The sequence below is a fragment of the Callithrix jacchus genome, chromosome 9, assembly GCF_049354715.1.
Source record: "Callithrix jacchus isolate 240 chromosome 9, calJac240_pri, whole genome shotgun sequence".
Classification (NCBI taxonomy): Eukaryota; Metazoa; Chordata; class Mammalia; order Primates; family Cebidae; genus Callithrix; species Callithrix jacchus.
In genome coordinates, this window is record NC_133510.1 from 41,655,204 (window position 1) to 41,682,461 (window position 27,258).

General features: G+C 39.6%; 1 protein-coding gene across 8 annotated transcripts in view; it reads left to right on the forward strand.

The window, feature by feature from the left end:
• Positions 1-27,258, forward strand: part of TMTC1 (transmembrane O-mannosyltransferase targeting cadherins 1) — a 309,327-nt gene that overhangs the window by 221,211 nt on the left and 60,858 nt on the right. For all 8 annotated transcript variants that reach the window (XM_035255934.3, XM_078339007.1, XM_078339008.1 and 5 more), the window contains 2 exons: positions 7,070-7,183; positions 22,105-22,248. In XM_035255934.3, the coding sequence (XP_035111825.3) occupies positions 7,070-7,183; positions 22,105-22,248 (258 nt within the window). The remainder of the gene's footprint in view (positions 1-7,069; positions 7,184-22,104; positions 22,249-27,258) is intronic.

Here is a 27,258-nt window from a genome sequence, read left to right on the forward strand (position 1 = left end):
CCTACACAGTTTGATTTTATTTATTTATTTATTTTCGGGACGAAGTCTTACTCTGTCACCCAGGTTGGAGTGTAGTGGTGTGATCATGGCCCACTGCAGCCTCGACCTCCCAGACTCAAGCAGTCTTCTCACCTCAGCCTACCGAGAAGATGGGACTATAGGCGTGTGCCACCACTCCCGGTTAATATTTTTTTTTTTTTATGATTTGTAGAGACCAGTTATCACTGTGTTGCCTAGGGCAGTCTCTTCTCCTCAGCCTCCCAGAGTGCTGGGATCACAGACGTAAGCCACTGTGCCTGGCCAAAACCTTGTTCTTCTGTGAGCAAAACCATATGCATACAAAGCACAAGAATCCAGCACTCGTGTCTCATCAGAGATGTGGACAAGGTAAATTGTCTAAGCTGAAATAGCCTTTACAGAGGCCAAGATTTGAACCCAAATCTGGTATAAAAATCAAAGGGCAAAAAATAAATAAATAAATAAAAATAAAAATCAAAGGGGGCATAAACTTTGCCATACCTATATTTTACATTGTTTTTCACCTAAGCTAGCTCAAGTATAAATAGAGAAAGATTTATGATCATAGTTACAAGGCATGTTTTAATTCTTATAATAAGAAACTGTTTTATGACCTGACCTGGTAGGTGGATCACTGCATAACTCTGGTTGGGCCTAGTAACAGCCCAGAACCCTACATTGGTTTAAAGTAAATAAATGCCATAATAACATGATTTGATTAGATTGAACCCTCTTCCCTCTCTTAATCTTTAATATCCCTAGAAAGACAGAGACAAATATATTTCCTTTTGTATCCAGCTCAGGATCTCTCTAAATCCCATTCCTGAAGGGTTTAAGTGATCACAGACCAGCAATTAACCATTTATAGCCTAGATCATCTTCCTATTCTGTAGGAAAAACAGTAGTTCTCTCTCCTCTGAACTGCTGAGGCAGAGAGTTTAGAATACCTCCCAGGGAAAAGAATATAAACCAGGTACTGATAGATTTGTCTGTAAAGGCCAGATAGCAAATATTTTAAGCTTTGTGAGTCATACAGTCTTTTTTGCAACTATTTAACCCTGATGGTGTCTTGCAGAAAAGACTAAAGACAAAATGTAAACGCATGGACACATTCGTGACCCACAGGCTGTAGTTTTGCGTGCTAATCATATAAACATTGTGATAGTGAAATTCTAATGGTATGTCAGTCTTATGGTGCTGATTTGGCAGTTAAGCATCACATGTTGATCAACCTCAGGATTGATTCTGACCACTTATTGGCCTTGGCTGAAATTATCTGTTCAACTATTTACTGGGTCTGTGACCTTACAAAAAGATCTTAATCTCTCTGAGCTTCAGTTTCCTCATCTGTAATATGGGAGGCACCGTATTACTACCTATTTCGTAGGTTCCAGCAAGGACTAAAGGAAATGATTCATGGAAACTGGTGTTTACCCCAGCATTTGATTTCAAGTAAGCATTCCATAACTACTGTCCATCCTGTGTGTGGCGTCATCAAATCTCAGGTCAAGGCAGGGGTCAAAACCGAGGACAGCCACAAGTTCTTTTTACTTTCCTTTTTGCTAATCTCTGACTGAACACTATTAATATTTTTATCATGTTTGTTTTATAATTAGGAATTCAGGGATGGTCCTCCTGACCTATTGTCCAATGATGCCAACAAAACAAACTGATGTTCTAAAATCTTGGAGATGACACCTGATCAAAGCAGCTTTTTTGTTATTGATCAAGTCTTCCGCAATAAGAGGCATGAGAAAAATATGTGAAGTGCATGAATTTAAAATTCTGAATTGAAAGGAAGCTGTTTATTTATAATCACTGTTGTAATTATTAACAGGGTTTTGGTTTCAGCCATATAATTTATGAATATTATATTTCCCTGTGGAATAAATATGGGCAAAACTGGATGTTTCCATGATAATAACTAGAAGTATGAAATTGGAGCATCAAAAAAGCCAACAGGGAGACTATTCCTGGAGGGCAGAGTGACCTGTCCAGTTAAGTTCCAGGGAAAGTGTTGCCTTTGGCTTGTTTATTTTCCTTTCATCCACAAACTGTTCATTGTGAACTGACAGCCTAGAAAAACAGCAGAAAAGTATCACAGAGAGAACATAGAGGTCAAAAACAACAATGGGAAAAAGCAGTGTGTTCATGGGATTTGAGTGACTCCACCCACTTCTGCTTGCCTGTTAGGAACATTATTACTTCCTCCTGCCCTCATCAAACAATGCACTGATCTCAGCAAGGGCCATGTTTCCACAGGCCCAATTGTCTATTTCTCCAGTGAGACGTAAATCAGAATTACTGTGTTAATCACACAGAGGAAAGGATCAATTTCAATAAATATGCCAGTTGTATTCATTTCTATAATTACGGTTACCTTCAAAACTTACTGCTGCTACCATGCACTATTTAGTTCTAGATAGAACAAGTCAGAAATTTTCCTTAATAGAAATTTGATTATTGATGCCATTGCTAACATGCTTACCTGGATCTTGCTGATATGACTAAATTTAGGTTGGATGCTGTTATTGAAAAATTAGATTAAAATCCTAGCTGTCATACATTTTAGTGACTTTTTAACATTCAAATAAGGAGATTTTTTTAAACCATAAAGGTGTCATAAATGAAAGATGGTGTTAATATTTTAGCACCCACCCCCAAAAAGAACTATCCACAATCTATATAGGAAATGCCTTTGGCTGTTGTAGAAATGCAATACTGTCACTTACGACAGGACCACTGCCCCTCTCTGAGGCTTGGCTCTCTCCTCTTTAAAATGAGAGGAAGACAAAGGGAGTGAACTTGTCACCAGAGATCCTTTGGGTCCTCCTGTTCTGTGCAGTGAGAGGATTCTGATTCCATTTAGCACAGGTTCTCAGAAGGCCATGAGGAACGTAGGTAACAAAGGCACAGATACACATATGGGACTGCATCGAACTAAAAACCTTCTACACAGCAAAGGAAACAAGCAAAAAACTGAAAAGACAGCCTGTGGATTGGGATGAAATATTGGTAAACTGTATATCCAACGAGGGGTTAATATCCAAAATATGTAAGCAACCCAGACAACGAAATTGCAAAACAAAACCCACAACTAATATGATTAAAATTGGGCAAAGGACCTGAATAGACATCTTTGAAAAGAAGACAAGTAAATGGTCAACAGGTATATGAATAGGTGCTCAGCGTCACTAATCATCAGGGAAACGCAGGTCAAAACCACGATGACATACTGCCCCACACCTGTTACAATGGCTATTATCAAAAACACAAGAGATAACGAGTGTTGGGGAGGATATGGAGACAAGGGAACATTTGTATATTGTTGATGGGAATGTAAATTTGTACAGTCATTATGCACAACAATATGGAGAGTCCTCAAGAAATTAAAAATAGAATTATCATGTGATCCAGCAATCCTTCCTCTGGGTATTTACCCAATGGAAATGTAATCAGTCTCTCAGAGATATCTGCACTCTCATGTTCACTGTGGTGTGTTTTAAATCTCTGATGAAGCTGTATGTAGGTGTGGGGTCTGCTGCTTTCAGATGATCTGTTTCTTTCAGCTTATTATCTGGCTTCTCAGGTGCCCATCAGATCTCTCCTCTGGAGAGGTCCTCAAACTCCCAGCCTGTGGATTTTAGTGGCGTGGTCTTTGCTGGGTGTTCAGGGGCTATTTCAACAAAAGCTCAACAAAAGTTAAATTATCCTAACAGTTCCCCAACAGGCTTTAACAGGTTGTATGGAATTCTCCTATTAATATGACCTTTAAGTTAAAAGTTAAGTGTAAATATGTAATCTGAGAGAGTTAACGCAACTAACTGGGCAAGTACAACTGCCCAGAAACTAGATTCTCATCCTGATGTTCTTCTCTCTCATCAGTTGTCTGCCTGTCCATTTAATCCAAAATAAGTTGCAGGCATCTTGTTTCGTTTTATTTTGTTTTGCTTTTTTCAAATAGCCTTCAAACCCATCTGTCTGTATGTTATCATTCCCTCTACCACCTTCCTTCAAGTGACAGAACAGAAACTCTAGAACCAAACTCCTTGGGTCCGAGTCCCATCCCTGCCAATTGCCAGCTGTGTGATCTTGTGCACCTTGTTTCTGAAGCAGCTACAAATGACACAGCAATCCCTTCATGCTCCCACCTCTCCTTGTATCATCTTCAAATTGTTGATGTCACCCTAGGCAGATGGGCCCCAGGGTAGACAAGCATCAGGCAGAATGTAAAGCCGGTAGGCACAGCCACTCAGTGGCATTTGGACAGCCTTACTCTTGCTGCTGACTTGTGAACAGTATGCCCTCCCTCATGATCAAGAGCTTGGGCTTCAGTGATTGATACAGACTGAATCTTTGCATCCCTTCAAATTCATGTATTGAGGCTGTAGCCTCCAGTTTCACTGTATCTGGATATAGGGCCTATGAGAAAGTGATGAGGGTTAAATGTGGTCACAAGGGTGAGCCCCTAATCCAGTAGGGATGGTGCCCATATAAAATGAGAAAGAGGCACCAGAGCTTTGTCTATCTGTGTGCACACACCATGGAAGGCCATAGGGGTCACAGCCAGAATGCGATCATCTGTGAGGCAGGAAGAGAGCCCTCCTAAGAAACGAAATCAGCCATAACTTTGATCTTGAACTTCTAGCCTCCAGAATTGTGAGAAATAAATGCTTATTGTTTAATCCTCCTAGTCTGTAGGTTTTGTGCTTTGTCATGGCAGCCTGAGCAGACCAGTACATTGATCATTTAAACAAGGTTTTGAATGTCTCTGAGCAAAGCCTCATTTTCTTATCTGTAGAATAATTATATCTGTGTTTAATTGTTTTAAAAACTGGCCCAGGCCTAGTATAGGGAAAGGTTAATTTCAACAAAACTTATTGGTAGGGAGGCCAGTCTATAGTGATCCTTTTTGTAATTATTTATTTTGGTAGACAATCTCAATTTTTTTTTTAAAAAAAGAAGAAAATCTTTAAGTGAATGAATGAAGGGTAGAAGGAAAGAAACGAATTGATGTGAACATGCAGGGCTGTTCTCCAAAGAATCAGCCATCACCATGTCCTGCCACCTGCCACCTCTGCCTCCTGGATGTCTCCTGAATCCTTCTGTTCCCCCCATGGCCCCTGCTGAAGTTATGACTATTCTCTGTCTTTCTTTCTTCTTCACTCTGCTCCACTCCTGTCCCCTCCCTTTCCCTCTTCTCTCCTCTCTGAAGTTCCTCAGCAGCCCCCCGTGAGGTCTCCCTGCACTGCATCCAGAAGACTGCTCAGTCCTTCTCACTTGCTACCCTGTCCTTTACATCTCTGTTGGAGACTCTGCACTGATTCCCTGCTGCTCTTCAGATAACCCCCTAGAAGACTCCAGTGTGATTCACAGGGTCCATTAGATTCTCTCCACTCTCAGACGTAGCCTTTGATGGTCCAGCCACTCTGAATTTTTTCCAGTCCCTCAAAAGCCCCATTCTCTGTTTTCTTGGGGCCCTCTGCATAGGACATTTTGCTGCCTCTTCCTCCAGAGGCTAATGTCATTTCTTCTTATCCTTAAAGTCTCAGCTTCACCATCACTGCCTTCTGGAAGCCTCCTCTGATCCCATTCTGGGATAAGCCTACTCTACTTCCTTGATAACCCTGCTCACCTATTGTTACACATCATTTTGTAGTCCCCTCCACATACGTCTTCACCCTCGTGAGCTCCTTGCAGGCAGGGACTCTAACCATATTGTATCCCCAGCACCTGGCACAGTGTGTGGTACTGAAGGGACTCAATCACTGTATCTGGGCCTGTGAGAAAGTGATAAGGGTTAAATGTGGTCACAAGGGTGAGGCCCTGATCCAGTAGAGGTGATGCCTATAAAATGAGGAAGAGGCACCAGAGCTTTGTCTGTCTGTGTGCACACACCGATTAGAAACAACTGTAGCATTTACTTCGGCTTAGAGAAATGCTTGCACACTGATTTCATCAAGCCATCTCACTTCTGAAATTTATCCTTTTTCATGATTCTGCTTGGGCCTACATTGACTTTTGCCTTTTATCCACCACTTTCATTCATACAGATTATATGAGGGCCTGGCATGTCATAATTATCTCAAATAAGCCTGACTCTTATCACCCTCCACTGTTGAGTAACTAACAATGCACACTCCCAGGCCTGGAACGTGTTTGTTTCAGCACAGCACCCCGAGAACTGTGCAGTACCAGGGAGGCAGCGATGACCTTGTAGATGGGAGGAGAGTGAGAGTCTAACCAGTTGCATGGGTTTCCACATCAAAGGAAACAAGAATGGTGGGAGAGAATAAAGGGAAAGAAGACAGAGAATAGACACTGCGTGCTGCCTCTCATGTTTTGCAGAGCACGTTGTGGTTATGAGCTGTTCTCATCTTATGAAAACCATTAAATCTTTTTTGTTTCTGGTTCTTTATTGTACAGTCAGAGGTTGCTTAGGCTATTCCGTCAAGTCTTCATGAAAAAAAAGACTGCCCAGGAGACATATGCAAAAGGGAGAAAGGGCTGGCCTAATGCTGCAGTTCTCCCTAGAAGGAAGAGTGTTAGTCATCAGCCTCGGCAGGGCCTAACGGTGCAGCAGCCCCAGTGTGGGTGCATCTTCTGCTGCCTGCACCCTAAAGTGGAAAAGCCAGACTGGCCTGTTAATGGCAAGCTTGTGTGTGTGTCTTGCTGTACAGTGTGCTCTCAGGTCTACCACTGGGCCCTGCTACACTCCCAAAAGAAAGCCTTGAAAAGAGCGACAGAGTCTCACCCGGGCTCCAGCTGTGTCTCTGGCACATCAAAGGCCCTATGTTTATATGCTAAGGGCATTTTGTTCATACACAGTTAGCATGTTTGTTCAGCTATGCATAACGTATACTGCCTTCATGGTTTTCTAAAGAAAACAATGTTTAGTAAATTATATAATTCATAAATTTTGGAAGCCTTATTTTAGGTTACAATGCCTTATTCTTAGAATACAATGGACATTTCAAATACAGGGACTCAGTAAAACATAAAGGAATCTGACAATAATATTCTTGGTTGCTTTTTGAACTATTTATTTTAGGTCTGGAGTTCAAACTCTGCCCCACAATGCCAAGGTTCACTACAATTATGCCAATTTCCTGAAGGACCAAGGTCGGAACAAGGAAGCCATCTACCACTACAGAACAGCCCTCAAGTAAGCGGCATACAGGGAGGGTGTTGGCCTTTGTGCTTTAAAAACGGTTGTTTATTTCATTTGTCCCTCCCCGTATGTGGAGGGGGTGGTTGTTTGGGGTGGGGTAGCTCTTGGACTCTGAGTCTTTTGGCTCAGTATTCAAGTCTGCTATTAATGCAGATGCTCCTCCTTGCATCTGACTCTTGGTGTTTTCTTGCACAAGTTTTCTTTGCTACACATTACACAATGAACTGTTAAATACACACACACACACACATATATATAGATATATATATATATACACACATGCGAACAAGAGTTGGTTGACAAAAACATACCAGTAAGTTCTCATAATATTATTGCAATGAATTTTAATGGTATGCATATAGAAAGCCCTGGATATCTCATGCCTGAAAGTATTTACATGAAAACATTTGATTATAGAAATGAAATGCCCTAAGTTGAATTAAATAGAAAGAAGATGTTAAGACAATTGATTACTATGTTGGGGATACATTAATATTGTGTGTGTTTGTGTGTGTGTGTGTGTGTATATGTGTATGTATATGTGTATTAACATTCTCCTTATAGTCTTCCAATGGAAGAGAGAATAGTAAACATATCCTTAGATATGGCTTCAAGAGAAACTAAAAATTTGAGTTCTTCCTTACTAGCAGCAATCTGCTCGTATCAGAAGTGGGAAGTACCCAACCAGCCAGTTATAGTAGCTGTTCGGATACTTCTGCTTCAGGTTCTCTTTTTAATTGCAGCTCTGACTTTCAAGATGGTTTTCTCTCAAACATCCCAGATAATAATAAATGTACTTGATCTTCAACACATGGAGACATAACAACTAAATATAGCCTGGCAATCTCCAATTATCGACAAAATAAAGCAAGGTGAATCCTCTCTTTTGTTGAATACCGTGATGCTCACAGAAGCCTTTTGAAGATGTTTTCATGCCTCCGCAGATTGGCTATCTACAATTGGTTGAAATTTCTGAAACTGTTTCACTTTGGAATATGTTTAAAACATCTACCAACCAAATCACGCATTTCACTAAAGTGTCTACTAGGATTGTCTCAAGGCTTATTTTCACAGTCAGTGTCATTATGTTTATACAGACATATTGCTTATCAATCAAAATGTTTTAGACTTTAGGACCTGTTACTTAATATTTAATATGGCAAATATGGCAGAACTTTTTTTTTTGAGAGGCTGGAGTGCAGTGGTGCAATCTTGGCTCACTGCAACCTCCACCTCCCAGATTTAAGCGATTCTTCTGCCTCAGCCTCTCACATAGCTGGGATTACAGACATGCGCCATCACGCTTGGCCAAATTTTGTATTTTAGTAAAGATAGGGTTTCACCATGCTGGCCAATGTGGTCTAAAACTTCTGACTTCAAGTGATCTGCCCACCTTGGCCTCCCAAAGTGCTGGAATTACAGGCGTGAGCCACCCCACCCAGCCTAATATGGCAGAAGTTTTAAACCATATATATCAAGTTTGCTATCAAATATTTTCCCAAATGTTACAAGAATATACGTTCCAGAGGAATAATTGTATCAAAGCTTTATGTTGAAGAATAGAAGATTTTTAGTATAGAATAGAAGGTAGTTTTAAGATTTAATCAAGAATTCTATTCTTTCATTAGATGACAGTTTCCAAAATGTTCATAATGCTTATCTCTGGTGGGTGAGATTATAGATTAATTTTTTTCTTTATATTTTCTAGTGTGTTCCAGATGTTCCAACAATGAACATCTATTTCTTGTGCAATGAGGAAATGTCATTTTTAAAAAGTCATATTCCTTCAAGGGTACATATAAAGTATATTTTGGCTTCAATAATGAATTAACATTTAACAATTTTAGATAGCATTCTTGAAGGGAAGAAAAAGGCACTAGGTTTGCCTGAAACTTACGTGATTGGTAGGAAGTGTATCAGTATCTTTTTAATTGAATGTATTATAACAGACTGTGTTCTGTCAAGTTCAAACAGAAAAATAAGGCAGACCCTCAGGCACAGCTTGGAGCAAAGGTATAAATTAAACAAAATTCTCTGGCAGTTGATTTTACAGAGTTATAGTAGCTGGTTGGGTACTTCCGCTTCTTTGCTGTGAAACAATACAAATAAATGTTTGCTTCAGCAACTGTGCCTCTGGAAGCAATATGTCCCTTGAGACATGGGACAAAACAATTAAAGCTATAAATATATTATAGTAATTAGTGAAACAGTTCATGCTCTCAGACTAGATTCAAAATACTCTGGTTAAAAATATCATCATTTTCATGTGGATAACTGTGGCAAATTTTCAACGGATGTGGGTATTTTTGTTTGGTTTGGTTTTTTAAAGAAATAAATTGTCAATCTTTGTGTTAGAGGGAAAATGAAAATACCAGAGTTGTTCATCATTTTGATGATTATTTATTCTTGGTGACTGGAAGATTGCCCTTATTTTGATGTTGCTATTTCTTTGTGGAAGTTGCTGAGACAGGGATTCCTCTCCCTCCCAGCTGCTCCACCTCTACTTCAACTTTAGAGGATCTGATGTCTTCCATATTTGCACACAGCAAGAAAGAGAGTGATTAGGGAAATGCAAGGTTAAAGGCGCTATTATCTGAAATCAATTCCAGCAATTATCCATTACTGCTGTAATGACTGAATAGCTCTCAAAGGCAATGGGGAAATTAATCATAAAGGTTGTACCTGTACCAGTCTCTTTTTGGCTGGCTTACAGGGCTAAAAATAGCACTATAATAAGTTAGTGATTATGTATGGCATGAATATTCTGTTTCTTTTAAACTTTTTTTGTTTTTTGCATAATGTAGAAGTCCCACTGGCTTCTTTCTCTTTATCTCATTTTTAATATTTCTGTAGTATAAGGGAAATCTCCCCTGGAAAATATTGCATCTAAGATCATGTATTCAGTTTCAAAACTCATTTCTTAAATCCTCAACAAACACAAATGTTAGCTTTCCTTTGCTGTGAGGGGTCGCTCTCACATTTATACCTCCTGCAGTAATATAAAGCCTGGGATTCTCTGTGTTGGAGATTTGGGAAACCACTGGCAGATTTGCCATATGTCTCCAGAGCTCTCTGACCATTCAGTTACCCTGGAGAAGGTTTCCAACATTCCACCTTGTGTGATGGGAGTAGAAAGTCCATAGATCATCTAACAATTCAGCCCTTCCTACACAAAAACTTCCAAGAAATACATCAGCTAATAAGCCCCAAAAGAGAAATAGTGATGCTCCCTGAATAAAGTGAAGATATTGATGTGTACTTTCCATGTGTGTACTTTGTTGAATAGCTTAAAAAGTCAGTTAAAAGTGGAGAATCATAAAACAAATTAAGCAAACTGTTATTTTATTTTCCCCTGAAATTTCAAATGTACATCGATTTACCAATCTTCTGATGTCACATCAAGTCCTTCTCTTTAAAAATCTTCTGATTAGAATCTGCAAAAGCCACCTCCATAATTCATTGCTATGAGTATCAGTTTTGATATTTAAAATTGGAATAAAAATGTAAAGAAATTTGCAAAGTAATTTGAGTAGACTGAGATTTTTCTCCTCCAGTCTTTTACAATTATTTATTTCACTTGCATCTAATTCAACAGTGATTTTTTTAAACATTTTCAGAGTATTTACTTATTTTCTGTAGAAATAACTCCTGTTGGCTGTGGCCATATGACCCTGCACGTGCCCGATCTCATCTCATCTCAGAAGCTAAGCAGGGTCGGGCCTGGTTAGTACTTGGATGGGAGAAACATTCCTTTTCACACTTAAATTTCATCAGTTGGCAAGACCAGGCTCTTTCTTCTGGTATAATTAAATTTTGTATTGTGCTCTTAATGCTCCCATACAAAAGAAATCTCCATTCACTATTTAATTGCTTAACACATGGGAAGGAATAGAACTAAAATCTTTCTGATTAGAATGTTTAGGGCATAACATAGAGACTTGTTATGCTAATAGTGCCTATTGATATAATTCTTTGTATTCCCTCCTGTGTCCATTAGACTGCAATACATGTATGTAGACAAAGAAAGTAATAACGAGTGAGTACCAAAGAAACTATCATTAGAATCTAAATAAATAAACTATCATTTGAATCTAAATGAATCTAAGCATGTCTAATTAACCACTGTTCGCTGATGTCTTGAGTATATCAGTAAGACTACTTTATTATAATTTCTTTTAATAATGCTGCTTATAAAACTATTCTCTGTCATGTTCAAACAGAAAAATAAGACAGACCCTAAGGCACAGCTTGGGGTGAAGTTTGAACATGTTTTAAAAATCAGCAGTCAATGAGTATTTTAGAAAGTCCTTCATACAGCCTATTTTAAGTGAACATTTAAGATAACTCTCTCATGACTACAGGTGGACTTGGAAACCAGCTGCCATTTATTTCTGGAAGGAACTAAAATTTCAATACCATTTGTTAGCCATGTTTAACAAATGGAGATGTGTTCTTCAGCTGGTATGGTATTTTCATGTATAAAATTTCAAATATGCTTTCTAATATCACAAGTAGACATGAAATTATTTTTGTTTCTTCTTGTTGATGAAATTACTTTCTCACTATATATATGCTGTGTTACTTAAATCTGGCAGTTTTATTCATAAGTTCAGGAAATCAAACATTATTTCATTTAAAAAAAAAACCTAGAATTTAAATCACATTGCGGCCATACTTATAAACTGAATTTCAAAATGAAATCTCCATAATTTATTTTCAGAAATGTTTCACTCTCTGTGGCTACCTTTTGTCTGCTTTAGACCACTTGTTCATTTTAAAAACTCTCTTATGTCTGGTTCCCCAGAAAATAGAATCCAAGGCAGAGCTTTGCAAGCAGGAAGTTTGTTAAGGAGCACCCTCAGGAACACCAGGGCAGCAGGAGAGAGCTGTTGAGTAGAAGGCAGTTCCAACAGAGGCCTCAGCTGATCCCATGGGGAACTCTGGAACTGGAATGTCCCCTTAGAGGTATCATGAATGGTGGCAAGAGATTTACCCTATACCCTCCTTTCAACCAAGTGCTGCATCCAGAACAGGAGTGTAGCCTTGAGGAGGCAACTCCCTGAGCCTGAGAGCAATGCCCAGAGAGAAGCTGGACTCTGAGCTGTCAGCAGCCAACAACCCTAGCAGCTGGGGATATACGAACTTCAGCCTTAAAGCAAAACTCGGGATGGTGCAAGAAAGCACCCACCACAACAGCTGGAATTTCTTGTAGTAAATAATGGCATGTTTAGCAAAATTGGGTTGAGATTTTCTGTTAAAAATAAGGATAGGTAAGCTGCCTACCTCATGGGGTTGGAGGATTACAAGATAATCCATATAAAAGGCTTAAAGCAATATCCTTAAGCAATGCAGGCAGTGGCACCCTCAGTAAATGTGACTGATGCAAACAGAATCCAGCCACATCCTTCCACCTCCACTGTCCTCCTGCCTCTCACCTAGACTTTAGCACTGTGCTCTTAACTGGTGTCGTAGTTTTCACCTTTGTCCTGCTTCCCTTCAGTCTGTTCTCAATGTAGCAGCCCTAGGGATTTCCACTAGCAGCAATCTGGAGCTCAGAAGGCTCCAGCCACCCCACCTCACTCATAGGGAAAGGGGGACCCTGCAGCAGCCTCCATGCACACCCTGTACCACCTGCCCCCTTACTTCCCTGAATCACCACCTGCTGCTCTTCTTGCTTACTCAGCTCCAGCCACACCAGGCTGCAGGCACGTGCATGCCAGCCACGTCACCTTCCTGTTTCAGGGGTTTGGTGCTCTATTCTCTCCTCCAAGAACCCTTTCCCCCTTACCTCAATGGCTGCCTCCTTCACACCCTTCAGCACTCCTCATACATGTCATCATCTCCATGAGGCCTGCCTGGGCCACCCCACAGAAGTGCGCAAGCACCACCTGTATCCCCTGTTCCCTTCCTTTGCTTCATTGTTCTCCATTTATCACCCTCCCCTATACTCAACTATTGTTTAGTTAATTGTCTGTGTCCCTCCTCTCCCTGGTAAACCGCATGAAACCAGAAATCATTGTCCTTATCCCCACCTTGGAGGAGAGTGCCAGGAACATAGCACTGAGCAAACATTTGTTGAGTGGAACAATGCTACATATAAACATCTTTATAGTGTGGTTTTTTGTTTTTGTTTTTGAGATGGAGGCTCACTCTGTCACCTAGGCTGGAGTGCAGTGGTGAGATCTCAGCTCACAGAAGTCTCTGCCTCTGGGATTCAAGCGATTCTCCTGCCTCAGCCTCCCAAGTAACTGGGATTACAGGCACCTGCCACCATGCCTAGCTAATTTTTGTATTTTTAGTAGAGACAGGGTTTTACCATGTTGGCCAGGCTGGTTTAAACTCCTGACCTTATGTGATCTGCCCATCTTGACCTCTCAAAGTGCTGGGATTACAGGCATGAGCCACTGCACCTGGCCTTACACTGTGTTTTTAAAGTATGTGAATTACCTGGAACTTTTTAATAGGTAACAGAGTTATAATGTAAAATCTAAATGCCATCAATAGCAGAAGATCCTAAATTACTTCTATCTTTTCCTCTTCTTGGGTGCCAGACTGGCAAGAGATAGACTTGAAATAGATAATTTCATGTCAGCTTGGATGGGGCATGACACCCAGATATTTGGTAAAACATTATTCTAGATATTCCTTCAAAGGTACTTCCTGGATGAGATTAACATTTAAATCAGTAGACTTTGAGTAAAGCAGATTATCCTCCAGAATGTGGGTGGGCCTCATCCATCCCGTTGAAGGCCTTAATAGAACAAGGCAGACTTCCCTGGAAGGAGAGGAAATCCTGCCCACAGACTGCCTTCTGGATGCTTACTGCAGCTCTTCCTTAGGTCTCCAGCCTGCCAGCCTACCCTGCAGATTTTGGACTTGCCAGCCTCCACAATTATGAGAGCCAGTCCTTAAGATAAATCTCTCCGTAAATATAAATATACACATCCTGTTTCTTCTGTTGCTCTGGAGAACCCTGACTGATTCAGATTTTCCTCTCTTACTACCCTGCTCATTTTTTTGCCCCTAAGGCTGATCTCTCCTGCTCAAGATTCCATAATTCCCAGTTTCTCAGAGATCTTATTTATAATCCTCTGTTTAAATCCTTTGCTTCCTATCCTTCACCTGGCATCTTCCCATTAATATTTAAATATTCTCAAGTTGCTCCTACCACCATCAAACAGACACAGGAGCCTCTCTGTATGTCTTGTTTTCCTCCTCCTGCCATTCGTCTGTGTACTTCCTTATCTCTATCCTACTTTTCAAGTGTCAAAACTTCCCAGAAAGTTGCAATGTCTTCCTTATTTTCTCTCATTACTCACTCAACTACATTCTGGCATCAGCTCCCTCCCCACCCCTGAAACTCCTTTCCCCAAAGTCACCAGCTACCTCCATGCAGATAAATCCAATGGACAGTGCTTGAACATCAAATTATCTGACTCTTAGCAGGATTTGACTTTGTTGACCATTCCCTCCTCTCTAAAGTAATTCTTTTTTAGTATCTGTGACACGATGCTGTCTTGCTTCTCCTGCTCTTTCTTTAGACTGTCCTGTCTCCACCAACCCTTCATGGAAGAGTTCTCAGCACCCTCTCCTCCTTCCCTACACCTTCTTCTCTTCTCAGACTTTGCTTTCTAAGGGGTTTCTTCAGTCCCAAAGGCTTCAGTTAGCATCTGTGTATATGCTGGCTGACCCTCAAATCTATGACTTCACCATCATCTTTCCCCTGATGATCTACCCAGCTGAACATTTCCACAAATTGCCCTCTGCTCCTCAAACTCAACGGGCCATCTTCTCCCCAAAACCTGCTCCTTGTCCTTTGTTTCTCCTTTCCATTCTGTGTTTCAGCCAGAATAAAATCCTTTCAGTTTCTCAAGTTCTGTTTGGTTTTGCTTTCTCTGTTTGGAACTCTTTCCTTCCTCTTCCTGCTCTTACCCCTCCCTTGCACTCTCAGTCCCCTCTATTGCTGCCCCTGGCAGTAAAGCATCATTGCTCCTGGAAAAAACCTTGGTGAGTGCTTCTGGCACCACTCACTTGCCCTCCTACAATATGCTCTTGTCAGCTCCGGCTCAGCTTTACTGCTCTGTCTGCTCTCTTTACAGTGCCTTAGAGTCCATTGGTCTTCCTGTCTTTCTTCTACCACAGTTCTTGAGGGCAAAGACAGCTTTCTCTTTACTGCTGTGTGCCCATAGCAGACAGCCTGGCACACTGTACATGCTCAATCAGTGTCTGTGAAAAGAAAGACTGGACAAACACAATGCATAAAATCTCTTATCACAGGGCCCTTGGAGTCAGAGGACAACTCCATAAGGACAAGTAGTGTTTGTCAATGGCAGGGCTGTTGATATTTTGCATTACAACTTTCCTTTGTGCAGAACTGTCGTATGCATTGAAAGATGCTTCACACCCCTAGCTCCTGACCATTATCTACCAAGAGTGCTACCCACTTCCTGCAGTGGATATTCAAAATGTACCCACTCTCCTCCCCACTCCTTATGATCTCCTTCCTTGGCAGTTCTTAATTAGGAATACAGACACACTTTTCCTGCCCACCATTGTCTCTTATCTGAGAGAATTCATCAACCAGAGTGCACTCATGCCAGGAAGTGTTAGTGCAACAAGGATCCCAGGTGCACATCGACCTGTCACACAGGAACCACACAGGATTTTGAATGTCCTTATAACCTTGGATATAGCTTTTTCAGTTACACGTGTCTGGAATTCCATTTGGTGTTGAGCATATTGGAAAAACTTGGAGAAAATTGCTCTGGTGCCTATGGGGATCATTTGCTTCAGATGATGAAGGATTGGCAGGCTTTGGAGGGAGTGCTTGACAAAAACATTCCTACATTCTTAAAATGGAGAGGGTTATTTGTCCTTCACATCTGAGAACTCTCAGCATAGGAGAAGCAGATGGATACAGAATGACTTGAGTGTTCACTAGGTTAGTGATTAGTGATGAAGAAATAATGGATGTAATTTTGACTGATGGGAGCAAGTTGAAAGCTCTCAGCAACAGTGAAGAGGGTGATTTTTCAGAGGATGAAAAATCCATGTGAGGAAGGAGAGCTGGCTGCTTCAGCCTGACATGGGTTCATTAGGGCTATAGAGGGAGCCAGTTAAACCACCCAGAGGTCCTACAGCTGACCCCAAAATATTAAATGTATGTAGTGTAACTGGTGTGATGATAGATATTTTTATATCCACCATCTCATTTGTTCATGTAGAAGCCCATCTGTTCACAGAGAAGGTCAATATATTATTAAGCTTACTTTTTAGAGAAAGCAACTAAGCCACAGACATAAATCCAAAAATCACATAGCAAGAATGCCTCCCATGGCTTCTGATTCCAAATCCAGTTATTTTTCCACTCCACCAAAGCAGTTTCCTATCCATCCTGCCACAAAAAAACAAAGTTCACCCCAAGCCTCTGAGAAAGATTAATTATGTTCACCATTTCTATTTAGAGGAATAGAGAAATACTTAATTCAGTAAACTTCCCAACCTCTAGCAGTAACTTCTCAGGAATCAGATTCAGCCATTTAAAATGATTCATTTCCTAAGGGCACTGGAGAGCCATGGCTTTACTCTACATAGTCTTGGGAAATTGACTGGGAGGAGTCCTTTTAGATCACTACTGGAGGTCATCCATTGTGCGAGGTCAGATGATTTAGCTGGCCCCTCTTGGAGAGCACGTCACATTTCCCTGAATTGCATTTGAGACTTTTTCCCAAGGCTATCTGTAGTGGATCAGAAGTACAGTGTAAGATGAAAGTGGTAGGACTTATTTGCTAGGTGTTAATGGTAATTTCAAACAATTAAACAAGCAGACCAATAAAATGATCAGTTTTATTCAAGTGCTGTTTAGTAACATGATGACTTAAATTGCCACAGATTAATGTGGTTGAAAATAACTCTGTCAACTCCTGAAATGAAGATTATTTTGTAGATTTTTCAGTCCAGTGGAATTCAAGTTCTATGGTGGAGTGTTTTTCTCAGTCATGTTTTTCTTTTTGACTCTTATTTTCTCAACAGGAAATAAAAAATAAACATCTGACCTTAGCTTAGTTAACCTCAAATAAATTAATGTGTGGTATGAAAATCAGACAAGTATACACACCCTGAAAATAAATCAGGGTGTTTATACTCTGAAAGGAAATTGCAAGCTAGAGCACATCATTCAGTATTTTTTGAACAATTAAATGCCATATAAGGCACTCAGATAATGAAAAGCAAACAGCATTCTTAACTTTGGAACGGATTGAACAAAATTTGAAGTAAATAACTGACATAAAATTCAAAACTAGATTTTATTCACGTACAGCTTATGTCTATGGCCTTTTAGTTGAGGTTAAAGCTTAAGAAGGGTAAATCAGAAAGCATGTATGTACATCTTACACACTTACTGAGTGTTGTTAATCCCAAATTGCTTTCTATAATACTGTGCTTTTCAGAGATACCATGATTATTTTTTACAGCAGAAGACAAATTCTTTGCAGTGAAGATTCTGAGTAGCCAGGCTTTCTGGGTATTGAGTTTCTTTCACTTCTGCCACTGAAAACTAGTTCCTAAGAGATCATAGCTGAATGATTTAGCCAAAGAAACAAGAAGATGAAAAGAAGAATTATTCCAAATGGAAGCTGTCATTTGTAGCAGTATGTTTATTTGCTGAATGTTGAATGACAAATGAAGTTTGAAAACAGATTTACAGGAGCCAGCTGCCTTCTAACACTTATGAACACAAGTGCTTCTGAGACGTCTTTTCTTTTCTTTAAAAGATGGGGTTTCACAGTCTCCCAGGCTGGAGTGCAGTGATACCGTCATAGCACCCCACAGCCTCAAACTCCTAGGCTCAAATGAATGAGATGGCTTTTTTCATAATCTGTTATTTACTTAATTTCTCTGTTTCTCTTTCCTTGACTATAAGATAAATACTACAGTATTTCTACTTAAGGAATTTTGAAGGGTAAATGAGACAATGTCTGAGAAGGCACTTTAAACATGTAAAGTAATATTTACACATCCTGGGTCCTCTGGAACTCATTTTCTTTTGTCCCGCCTTCTGTGTTTTGGCTTAGACAAGTGTTTCTTCCCAGGGACTTTCTCCTATTAACATGCTGACGCTCATTCTTCAGACATAAGATGAGAGGAATAACATCCTTGACTGCCTGCTCTATTAATTCTACTTAAGGAAATGCTACTAGATAAAAATTAAGCACCCCTAAAATGCTTAAATAGATATTATGTTTATCTAGAAACTGAACTACCCATTGCTTAAACACGAATTTTTCTTCAGCCCATAGAACCACATCTCTATATGTAAGTGTTTGGTTTTGGTTTTTTATTTTTATCTTTTATTTTTTGGTAGAGACAGGGTTTTGCCATGTTGCCCAGACTGGTCTCAAACTCCTAAGTTCAAGCCATCAAGCCTTGACCTCCCAAAGTGTTGGGATTACAGGCATGAGCCACCTCGCCCGGCCCCATACATTTCTTTTTTAATGAGGAAATAATAAGCTTCCTTGTACCCCAGAACAGTTGGACAATCTAACTTATTTTCTTTATAATAAATTTTTAAAATTAGATTCATCAAAATAATAATGAATAGCAAAAGAATCCTCATAAACAATTCAAATATTGAAGAATACTGTGAGAAGGAAAATCCAGTGAGTGTTCTTACAAACGGGCCTGAAGAAACAGGCCTGAAAAACCACCACTGTTCCAGTTCAGCACATCTTTTGCTGAGGTTTTCTGCGTGGGGAAGGGAATAACCACTATCAGGACATTTGTAAAACATACCTGTAGAAGCCAAAGTCAAGATGGACTTAATTTATTCTGACAACTGATGTAGCAACATACTCATCTCTTAAATGATTCATCTTTCCAATAGAAAATTCCCTTCCTGGAGAGATCAGGATTGAATTAGACTCAGCCTCATTCAAACACGAATTTAGTTAAAAGTAAACACACAAAATAAATTTTGTCCTTGCATAGGTCTGCAGTAAATAGAAAAGTGTGTTTTAAGAAAATATTTACATCTGTATTTTTTTTAAGATATTTTTTCTTACCTGGTTATTAAGAATCCTTTTAATGAAATTCAGCTTGGTTTCATAAATAATGCAAAGCTTGCTTGTGATTAGGTGAGCCTCATCAGATACCCAGAGAGAGATAGGATATGCTAGCAGGCCCTTAGTATTGCCAGGAATAAGCAATAGCTACAAATTTTCCAGGTGGAGGGCTTTGCTTGGTTAAAGAATCAGTGAGCCCCTGTAAATATCAGCAGTGCCCTTTCTTGAAGAGTTGGGGCTCTTTGCCAACACAGAGCCTCTTCCCTGACTGTAGATAGTACCTCCTCCTGAGCATCACATTTTTTCTGCAGCTGCAAGTTGGTTCTTAGAGCACAAGGTATAGTGCAGGCCTTCTCTCTTATCGTGCTTCTGTTTCTCTTTACTTCTCTTCGCTTTAGTTTTTAAGAGTTCAGGGGGGCTTTGCATTCTATTTCTGATTTGAAGGAAACAAAAAAGAAAGAGAAAGCCATTTCTGAAGTCAGTGACCTTTGAAATATATGACTGTTCATTTAAATGGCAGGGGGGTCATGAGTGAATATAAAGTTCATGAAGTTGGGCTTAAAAACTTGCTGGAGATGACCTGCTGCATGCAGAGCAAACAGGCATCTTGCATGGGTGAGCCCATGTGGAAGGTCTTATTGAATTTATCCTGTCCTATTCTTTAGTGTTTTCACCTCAGAAGTTCATTTCAAGGGCTCAGAGACTTAAAGAAATAAGAAAAAGAGAAAGTCTTAAGAAATTATCTCCTATGAGAAAAAGGAAGACACATGTGCCAGATTTGCTTTCTGTTCTGCTTGCTGTAAAGGAAACAAGGGGTATGTGAATTGTCCTCACCATGTGCACTGGACAGCCCTTTAATCTTTTGAGGGTTCAAGTGTTTTGCTTAACCTAAAAAGCAAACAAAAACCAAAGCTTCTTTAGAAGAATTTGAGTCGTCGCTATGATGTGCTCTGTAATCACTTCCAAAGTAATTCTTAGACACAAGCGTCACAGGACACTTTTCTGGGCATGGAGTGAAGGGACAGGTGCAGAAACATATTTCGTCCTCATCATAGCCACATATCTTCTAACAGCATGTCAGAGAGAGCACCAAGCGCTAGTTTCCCAGGAGCTGAAGTTGTTGGATGTAATGGGGCCACTATCAGAGACCCTTACGTTGTCTGAGCTAATTAAATGCCATCAGAGAGAAGCAAACAGCAGCCCATGTGCTGGCTCAGTGCGTTTTCTGCCAGACTTCCTCTAAACATCTCTCTCCTATCAGCCTCCAAAGCCTCTGTGAATAATTAGGGCTTTCAGGCTTAGGGAGGATGTAACATTCATTTGAATTGATTCTAGCCTTTGTCAGTCAAGAGGAACATTACAGAGTGCCTTCCTAGAAATATTGGTTCTGAGGGATGTTTATAGCTGTTCTGTAGGGAGTGGGGAAGGGTCAAATAAACTTAAGAGACTCTGGGTAGAGCAAAGATTAAAAAGCTGTGCAACTTGTCTTTCCTGTCCTTTTAATAGGAACCTCTTCTGTCCCAGAATTAAATTGATCTTTTAGAAGGTATGGAACAGGGGGCAAGCGTGGCATTTGATTGTCAAGGGGCTTGACAAGTACAGATCCTGTTTTTATTACTTGGGCGTTATCTTGGCATTTCTACATTAAAAGCCAGCTCCACTGGCTTATTCTCAGTACTCTGGGTGACAGAGATGGAACAAATCCACTAGACTGCTATGTCCACTCTGAATACATCAGAAAAGATTAAATTATGGAGCTGTGTGGATTTGGCTTCTTTATAGTTTTGAGTTTAGGAAATAAACTGGTTCCCTTCCTACCTTAATCAGCATAAATTTGATGAACTGATGTCTACCTCATCCTCCTTTACATTTGCTTTTGAACATGGGGAATGCTATTTTTGACTTCATTGTGTCTTTGTTTTTTTAAGTGTTCTACGTTCTTAGTATTTTCTGTCTGAGACTGTACCAGGACAGGTAGAACCAAATTGCAGTGGGAGGGGGAAAATGAGATAAAATAGAAAAAAGTGAAGGGGAGGCATTTTGGAGGTAAAGTTTATTTTAATAGGATGATGTTATATATCATCCTTTCTCAGTCATGGCAGTCTTACTAATGCTCCAATCCAAAGATGTTTATGGGCTGGGTATGGTGCCTCATGCCTGTAATCCCAGCACGTTGGGAGGCCAAGGCAGGTGGATCACCTGGGGTCAGGAGTTAAAGACCAACCTGGCCAACATGGCGAAACCCTATCTCTACTAAAACTGCAAAAATTAACCAGACATGGTGGTGACGCCTTTTGGGAGGCTGAGGCAGGAGAATCACTTGAACCTGGGAGGCAGAAATTGCAGTGAGCCGAGATCGTGCCATTGCACTCCAGCCTGGGCAAAAAGAGCAAAACTCCCTCTCAAAAAAAAAAAGAGATGTTTATGAAGATTCCACCCCAAAGGCTCGCTCAGCATCTGCTGTAAATAGTAGACCCTGCACAGGGAGCTGCTCAGAAGCCCCACCAGGCCAGAAACTGCGGCTAGAAATTCAGTACCTGATGCAAGGAGGATTTTCTATCACAAGAAGTGGAAAGTAATCTTATTACATGTCTTTAACTCTGGTAGATCCACATACTATTTATTCTTGTACCAATTAGGAGTCATTTAATTATAAATATGTGCTTCCCTGACCTCATTATATACTTTTCAGTTGCAAAAATCAACCAGTAAGATTGTACACAAACCATTCAAGTACAAGAAAAATTCAGTGTTTCATTTTGGCTATGCCATACCTGGAGGAAAAAGAACAAATAAATTGTGCCCAGTTTAGAAGTTTTTAACTATCACAGCTTAATGTTTTTAACTTTTCAGGTTGTATCCACGCCATGCAAGTGCCCTGAACAACCTTGGAACACTGACGAGAGACACAGCAGAGGCAAAGATGTACTATCAGAGGGCTCTCCAGCTCCATCCACAGCATAACCGGGCTCTTTTCAATCTGGGGAATCTCCTTAAGTAAGTGGAACATTTACTATTCATCAGGAGGCCCTGAGATTCCAAGAAACCCTTTCTTTCTCAACACTCATTTGATTGTGCTGCTCTTCCCTCTTTCTAGAGCTGTATAATTAGAATTTTCAGACTTTGGGAGTGTGTAACATGCATCTCAATTTCTATTTTTTATCAATCAAAAGATGTATATCCCAGAGTGTCTTTCTGGAAATACAAATTCTGGAAGATTTTTATAGATTGCCTCTAAAAAGGTAAAAACAGAAAAGTATTATATGGTCAGATAAACTGAGAACATGCAGAGTTAAGCAGATCATTTATTTATTGCAAGAAGTTTTAATATGCCAGTATTCTTTGTGAATCTTCAAGAAGGGACTGTGGAATAGTCATTTTTGTCTTTTGTGTGTGTGCAGAGGAAAGGCATTTCCCAAGACAAATATTCCATAATATACTTTAGGAAAAGCAGCATTCTCTGAAAGTATAGAAATGGTTTAACCACACTTCTACCCAGTTTGTGTTATAAGCGGGAAATAAAGTGAGGCTTGCTGGAATTAGTAGTGTGAATCTTTGTAGTGATAACTTTGGTGCTTAGGAATAATTCTCAGATATAATCTCTAGTGTTTGCTTTTTACTTGCTGCCCTGATACAGGTTGATAGTGTGTTTAATGTTACTGAAGACTATAGTAAAGGGTGCTTTTGCATCTTGTGTGTTTATTAATGTAGTCTAGGCATGTTGGTGATGATCCTGACAATGATAGTAATAACAGTGGCGGTAGTTATGGAATTTAGCTTCTAAACTAAAAGAAAAAACAGGTTAACAGACATCAAAAATGGAAATTTAAGAGGTAAAAATGACCAGAAGTGGAGAGTAATATTATGTGTATCTGTGCTCATTAGATGCTGACAATCCACAGGCTTGCCAAGTTAGTTTCCATCTCCCAGCTTCTGGAGGGCACATATGGCCACCTCTCCAATACCTTCAAGGCTAATGGTTCACTTGTTTCTTTCTTCCTTTGCCTAACAGGATTGTCTCCATTGCTGAGTAACTCAGTATGATGCAACTTCATTGCCTTCCTTTTACTCCTTGACTTTTACGGATTCCCATAGACACTGAATCTTTTTACTAAATGTACATGTTGATGCACATTTTTATTTTAATCTCATTTGAACAGAAGCATTGGAGTGGGTTTATCACAGAGCAGTCTAATATAGTATAAACTGACAAGTGCTGTCCTAGGTCTGAAGTTGTATGTGTAAGAATGGCTTTACCCATGTGCAGGAACACAAAATCAAGGAAACACTACACAAAATAAATGAATGCCAAGAAAGTACAATTAAATAAAGTGAAAGAAATAAAGTGGAGGTCAAAAACTAAATAAAATTAATTTTTCAAGTTTGATAACATTGTTAAAATTTGATAAATCTGAGAATGATGAAAAACAACTGATAATGGGCCAGGCACAGTGACTCAAACCTGTAATCCCAGCATTTAGGAGGCCAAGGCAGGTGGATTGCTTGAGGCCAGGGGTTCAGGAGCAGTTTGGCAAACATGATGAAACCCCATCTCTACTAACAACACAAAATGTAGGCGGGTGTGATGGCATGAGCCTATAATCCCAGCTACTTGGGAGGCTGAGGCACAAGAATTGATTGGGTGACAGAGCGAGACTCTGCCTCAAAGCAAAACAAAACTTTCAACTACTGATAACATGGAAAAAAAATTTAAAAAAAAAAGGGCATTACATAATGGTAAAGGGATCAATGCAACAAGAAGAGTCACCTATCTTAACTATATATATAAGTATCCTAAATATATATAGTATATTTATCCAATACAGCAGTCAGATTCATAATGCAATTTCTTAGAGACCTAAAAAGAGACTTAGACTCCTACACAATTATAGTGGGAGACTTTAATACCCCATTGTCAATATTAGATCAATGAGGCAGAAAATTAACAAGGATATTTATGACTTGAACTCAGATCTGGACCAAGTGGACCTAATAGACATCTACAGAACTCTCCACCCCAAATCAACAGAATATACATTTTTTCTCATCACCAGATAGCACTTATTCTAAAATTGTCTACATAGTTGGAAGTAAAACACTCCTCAGCAGATGCAAAAGAATGGAAATATAACAAACAGTCTCTCAGACCACAGTGTAATCAAATTAGAACTCAGGATTAAGAAACTCACTCAAAACCACACAACTACATGGAAACTGAACAACCTGCTTTTGAATGACTACTGGGTAAATAATGAAATTAAGGCAGAAATAAATAAGTTGTTTGAAACCAATGGGAACAAAGACGCAATGTACCAGAATCTCTAGGACACAGCTAAAGCAGTGTTAAGAGGGAAATTTGTAGCACTGAACACCCACAGGAGAAAGCAGGAAAGATCTAAAATCCACACCCTAACATCGCAATTAAAAGAACTAAAGAAGCAACAACAAACAAATCCAGAAGCTAGCAAAAGACAGGAAATAACTAAGATCAGAGCAGAACTGAAGGAGATAGAGACATGAGAATCCCTTAAAAAAAATCAATTTGTAATTAGCAAAATAGATAGACTGCTAGCCAGACTAATAAAGAAGAAAAGAGAGAAGAATCGAATAGACACAATAAAAAATTGTAAAGAGGATATCACCACTGATACCACAGAAATACAAACTACCATCAGAGAGTATTATAAATACCTCTAAGCAAATAAATTAGAAAATCTAGAAGAAATGGATGCATTCCTGGACACATACACCCTCCCAAGACTAAATTAGGAAGAAGCCGAATCCCTGAATAGACCAATAACAAATTTAGAAATTGAGGAAGTAATGAATAGCCTGCCAACCAAAAAAAGCCCAGGATTAGATGGATTCACTCTCGAATTCTACCAGAGGTAAAAAGAGGAGCTGGTACCATCCCTTCTAAAATTATACCCAGCAATAGAAAAAGAAGGACTCCTCCCTAACTATTTTATGAGGCCAGCATCATCCTGATACAAAAACCTGGCAGAGACACAACAGGAAAAAACAATTTCAGGCCAATATCCCTGATGCACATCAAGGTTGGTGGGTATGTAAATTAATTCACCCATTGTGGAAGACAGTGTGGCGATTCCTCAAGGGTCTAGAACCAGAAATACCATTAGACCCAGCAATCCCATTATTGGGTATATACCCAAAGGATTATAAATCATTCTCCTATAAAGACACATCATGTATAGGTTTATTGCAGCACTATTCACAATAGCAAAGGTTTGGAACTAACCCAAATGCCCATCAATGATAGGCTGGATAAAGAAAATGTGGCATATACACACCATGGAATATTATGCAACCAAGAAAAAGAAATGAGTTCATGTCCTTTGCAGGGACATGGATGAAGCTGGAAACCATTATTCTCAGCAAACTAACACAGAAACAGAAAACCAAACACCGCATGTTCGCACTCATAAGTGGGAGTTGAACAACTAGAACATGTGGGCACATGGAGGGGAACATCACACACTGGGGTGTATCAGGGGGGTGGGGAGAGAGGGGAGGGATAGCAGGGGGTGGAAGTTAGGGGAGGGATGGTATTAGGAGAAATACCTAATGTAGATGACAAATTGATGGATACAGCAAATCACCATGGCACATGTATACCTGTGTAACAAACATGTACATTCTGCACCTGTATCCCCGAAATTAAGTATAATGTAAAGAAAGAAAAGAGAGAGAGAGAAAGAACAAAAACAAAATGAATTATCTGGGCATGGTGACTTGTGCCTGTAGTCCCAGCTTCTTGGGAGGCTGAGGCACAAGAATCTCTTGGGCCTGAGAGGCAGAAGTTACAGTGACCTGAGATCTTGCCATTGTACTCCAGCCTGGGCAACAGAATGAGACTCTGTCTCAAAAAAAAAAAGAATGATGGAACGGAATCCTAAACCATTTGTAGATTGTGGAGCAGTAACATATACAATAAATTAATCGATGTGAAATTTTTCATGAATAAATTTTAGAGCTGAAAAATTGACAACATTTGAATCACAGTACACTGAGACATAGTTCTTCCAATGTATTCCTTTCCGTATGACTAATACATTGGTCCTATATAGGATAAGAGGAGCACCTGAAAGAATCAGGAGAATATAGACTAGAAAATAAAACACATTCAGTGTGCTTCTTTATATATGTGTGTGTGTGTGTGTGTGTGTGTGTGTGTGTGTGTGTGTGTGTCTATATATATATATTGAGACAGGGTCTAGCTGATTTACCCAGTCTGGAGGTCAGAGGTGTGATTATGGCTACTGCAACCTCTGCCTCCCGGGTTCAAGTAGCTGGGACTGTAGGCATGCCCAACCATGTCTGGCTAATTTTTTTTTTTTTTTTTTTTTTTTTTTTTTTTTTAGAGATGGGGTTTTGCCATATCACCCAGACTAATGTCAAACTCCTGGGCTAAAGCAATCCATCTACCTCAGCCAAAGTATTGGTATTATAGGTGTGAGCCATGGTATCTGACCTGCTTCTTTGTGTAATTATAGCACAATACAGATTTTAATTATTGTTAAGTCCATAATTTGTAATTTTATTTGACCTACCTTAATATACTACTCTCCTTTTTCTTACTTTTTGTCTTGGTAAAAGTAAGAACATTCAACAGTCTTTTTCCATGCCCAAATCCCTACTAACACTGATGTTAAAACCATGTATTAAAAACAAGAAAGAAAGAAAACCAACTAATAATGAAGAGAAGTACACAACTGTGGAAGAAAAATAATTTAGTACTAAGAGACTCTTTTTAAAAAGAACAAATCAAATAGCATGACAAAAATTAGTCCTATTTATTGTAGATAGCTAAATACAGGTGAATATGATGCTGTTATTTCACTCTGCTGTTTTTATGAGCACATATTTCTTTATGTCAAGTTCTAAGAACTTGTGTTTTCATGAGTCCTCATTGTATCTGTTCTCATTAAGAGCCCAGATAACATACTGTCTGTGTAAAATCCTGTAAATGTCTTTTGGGGTACCTAG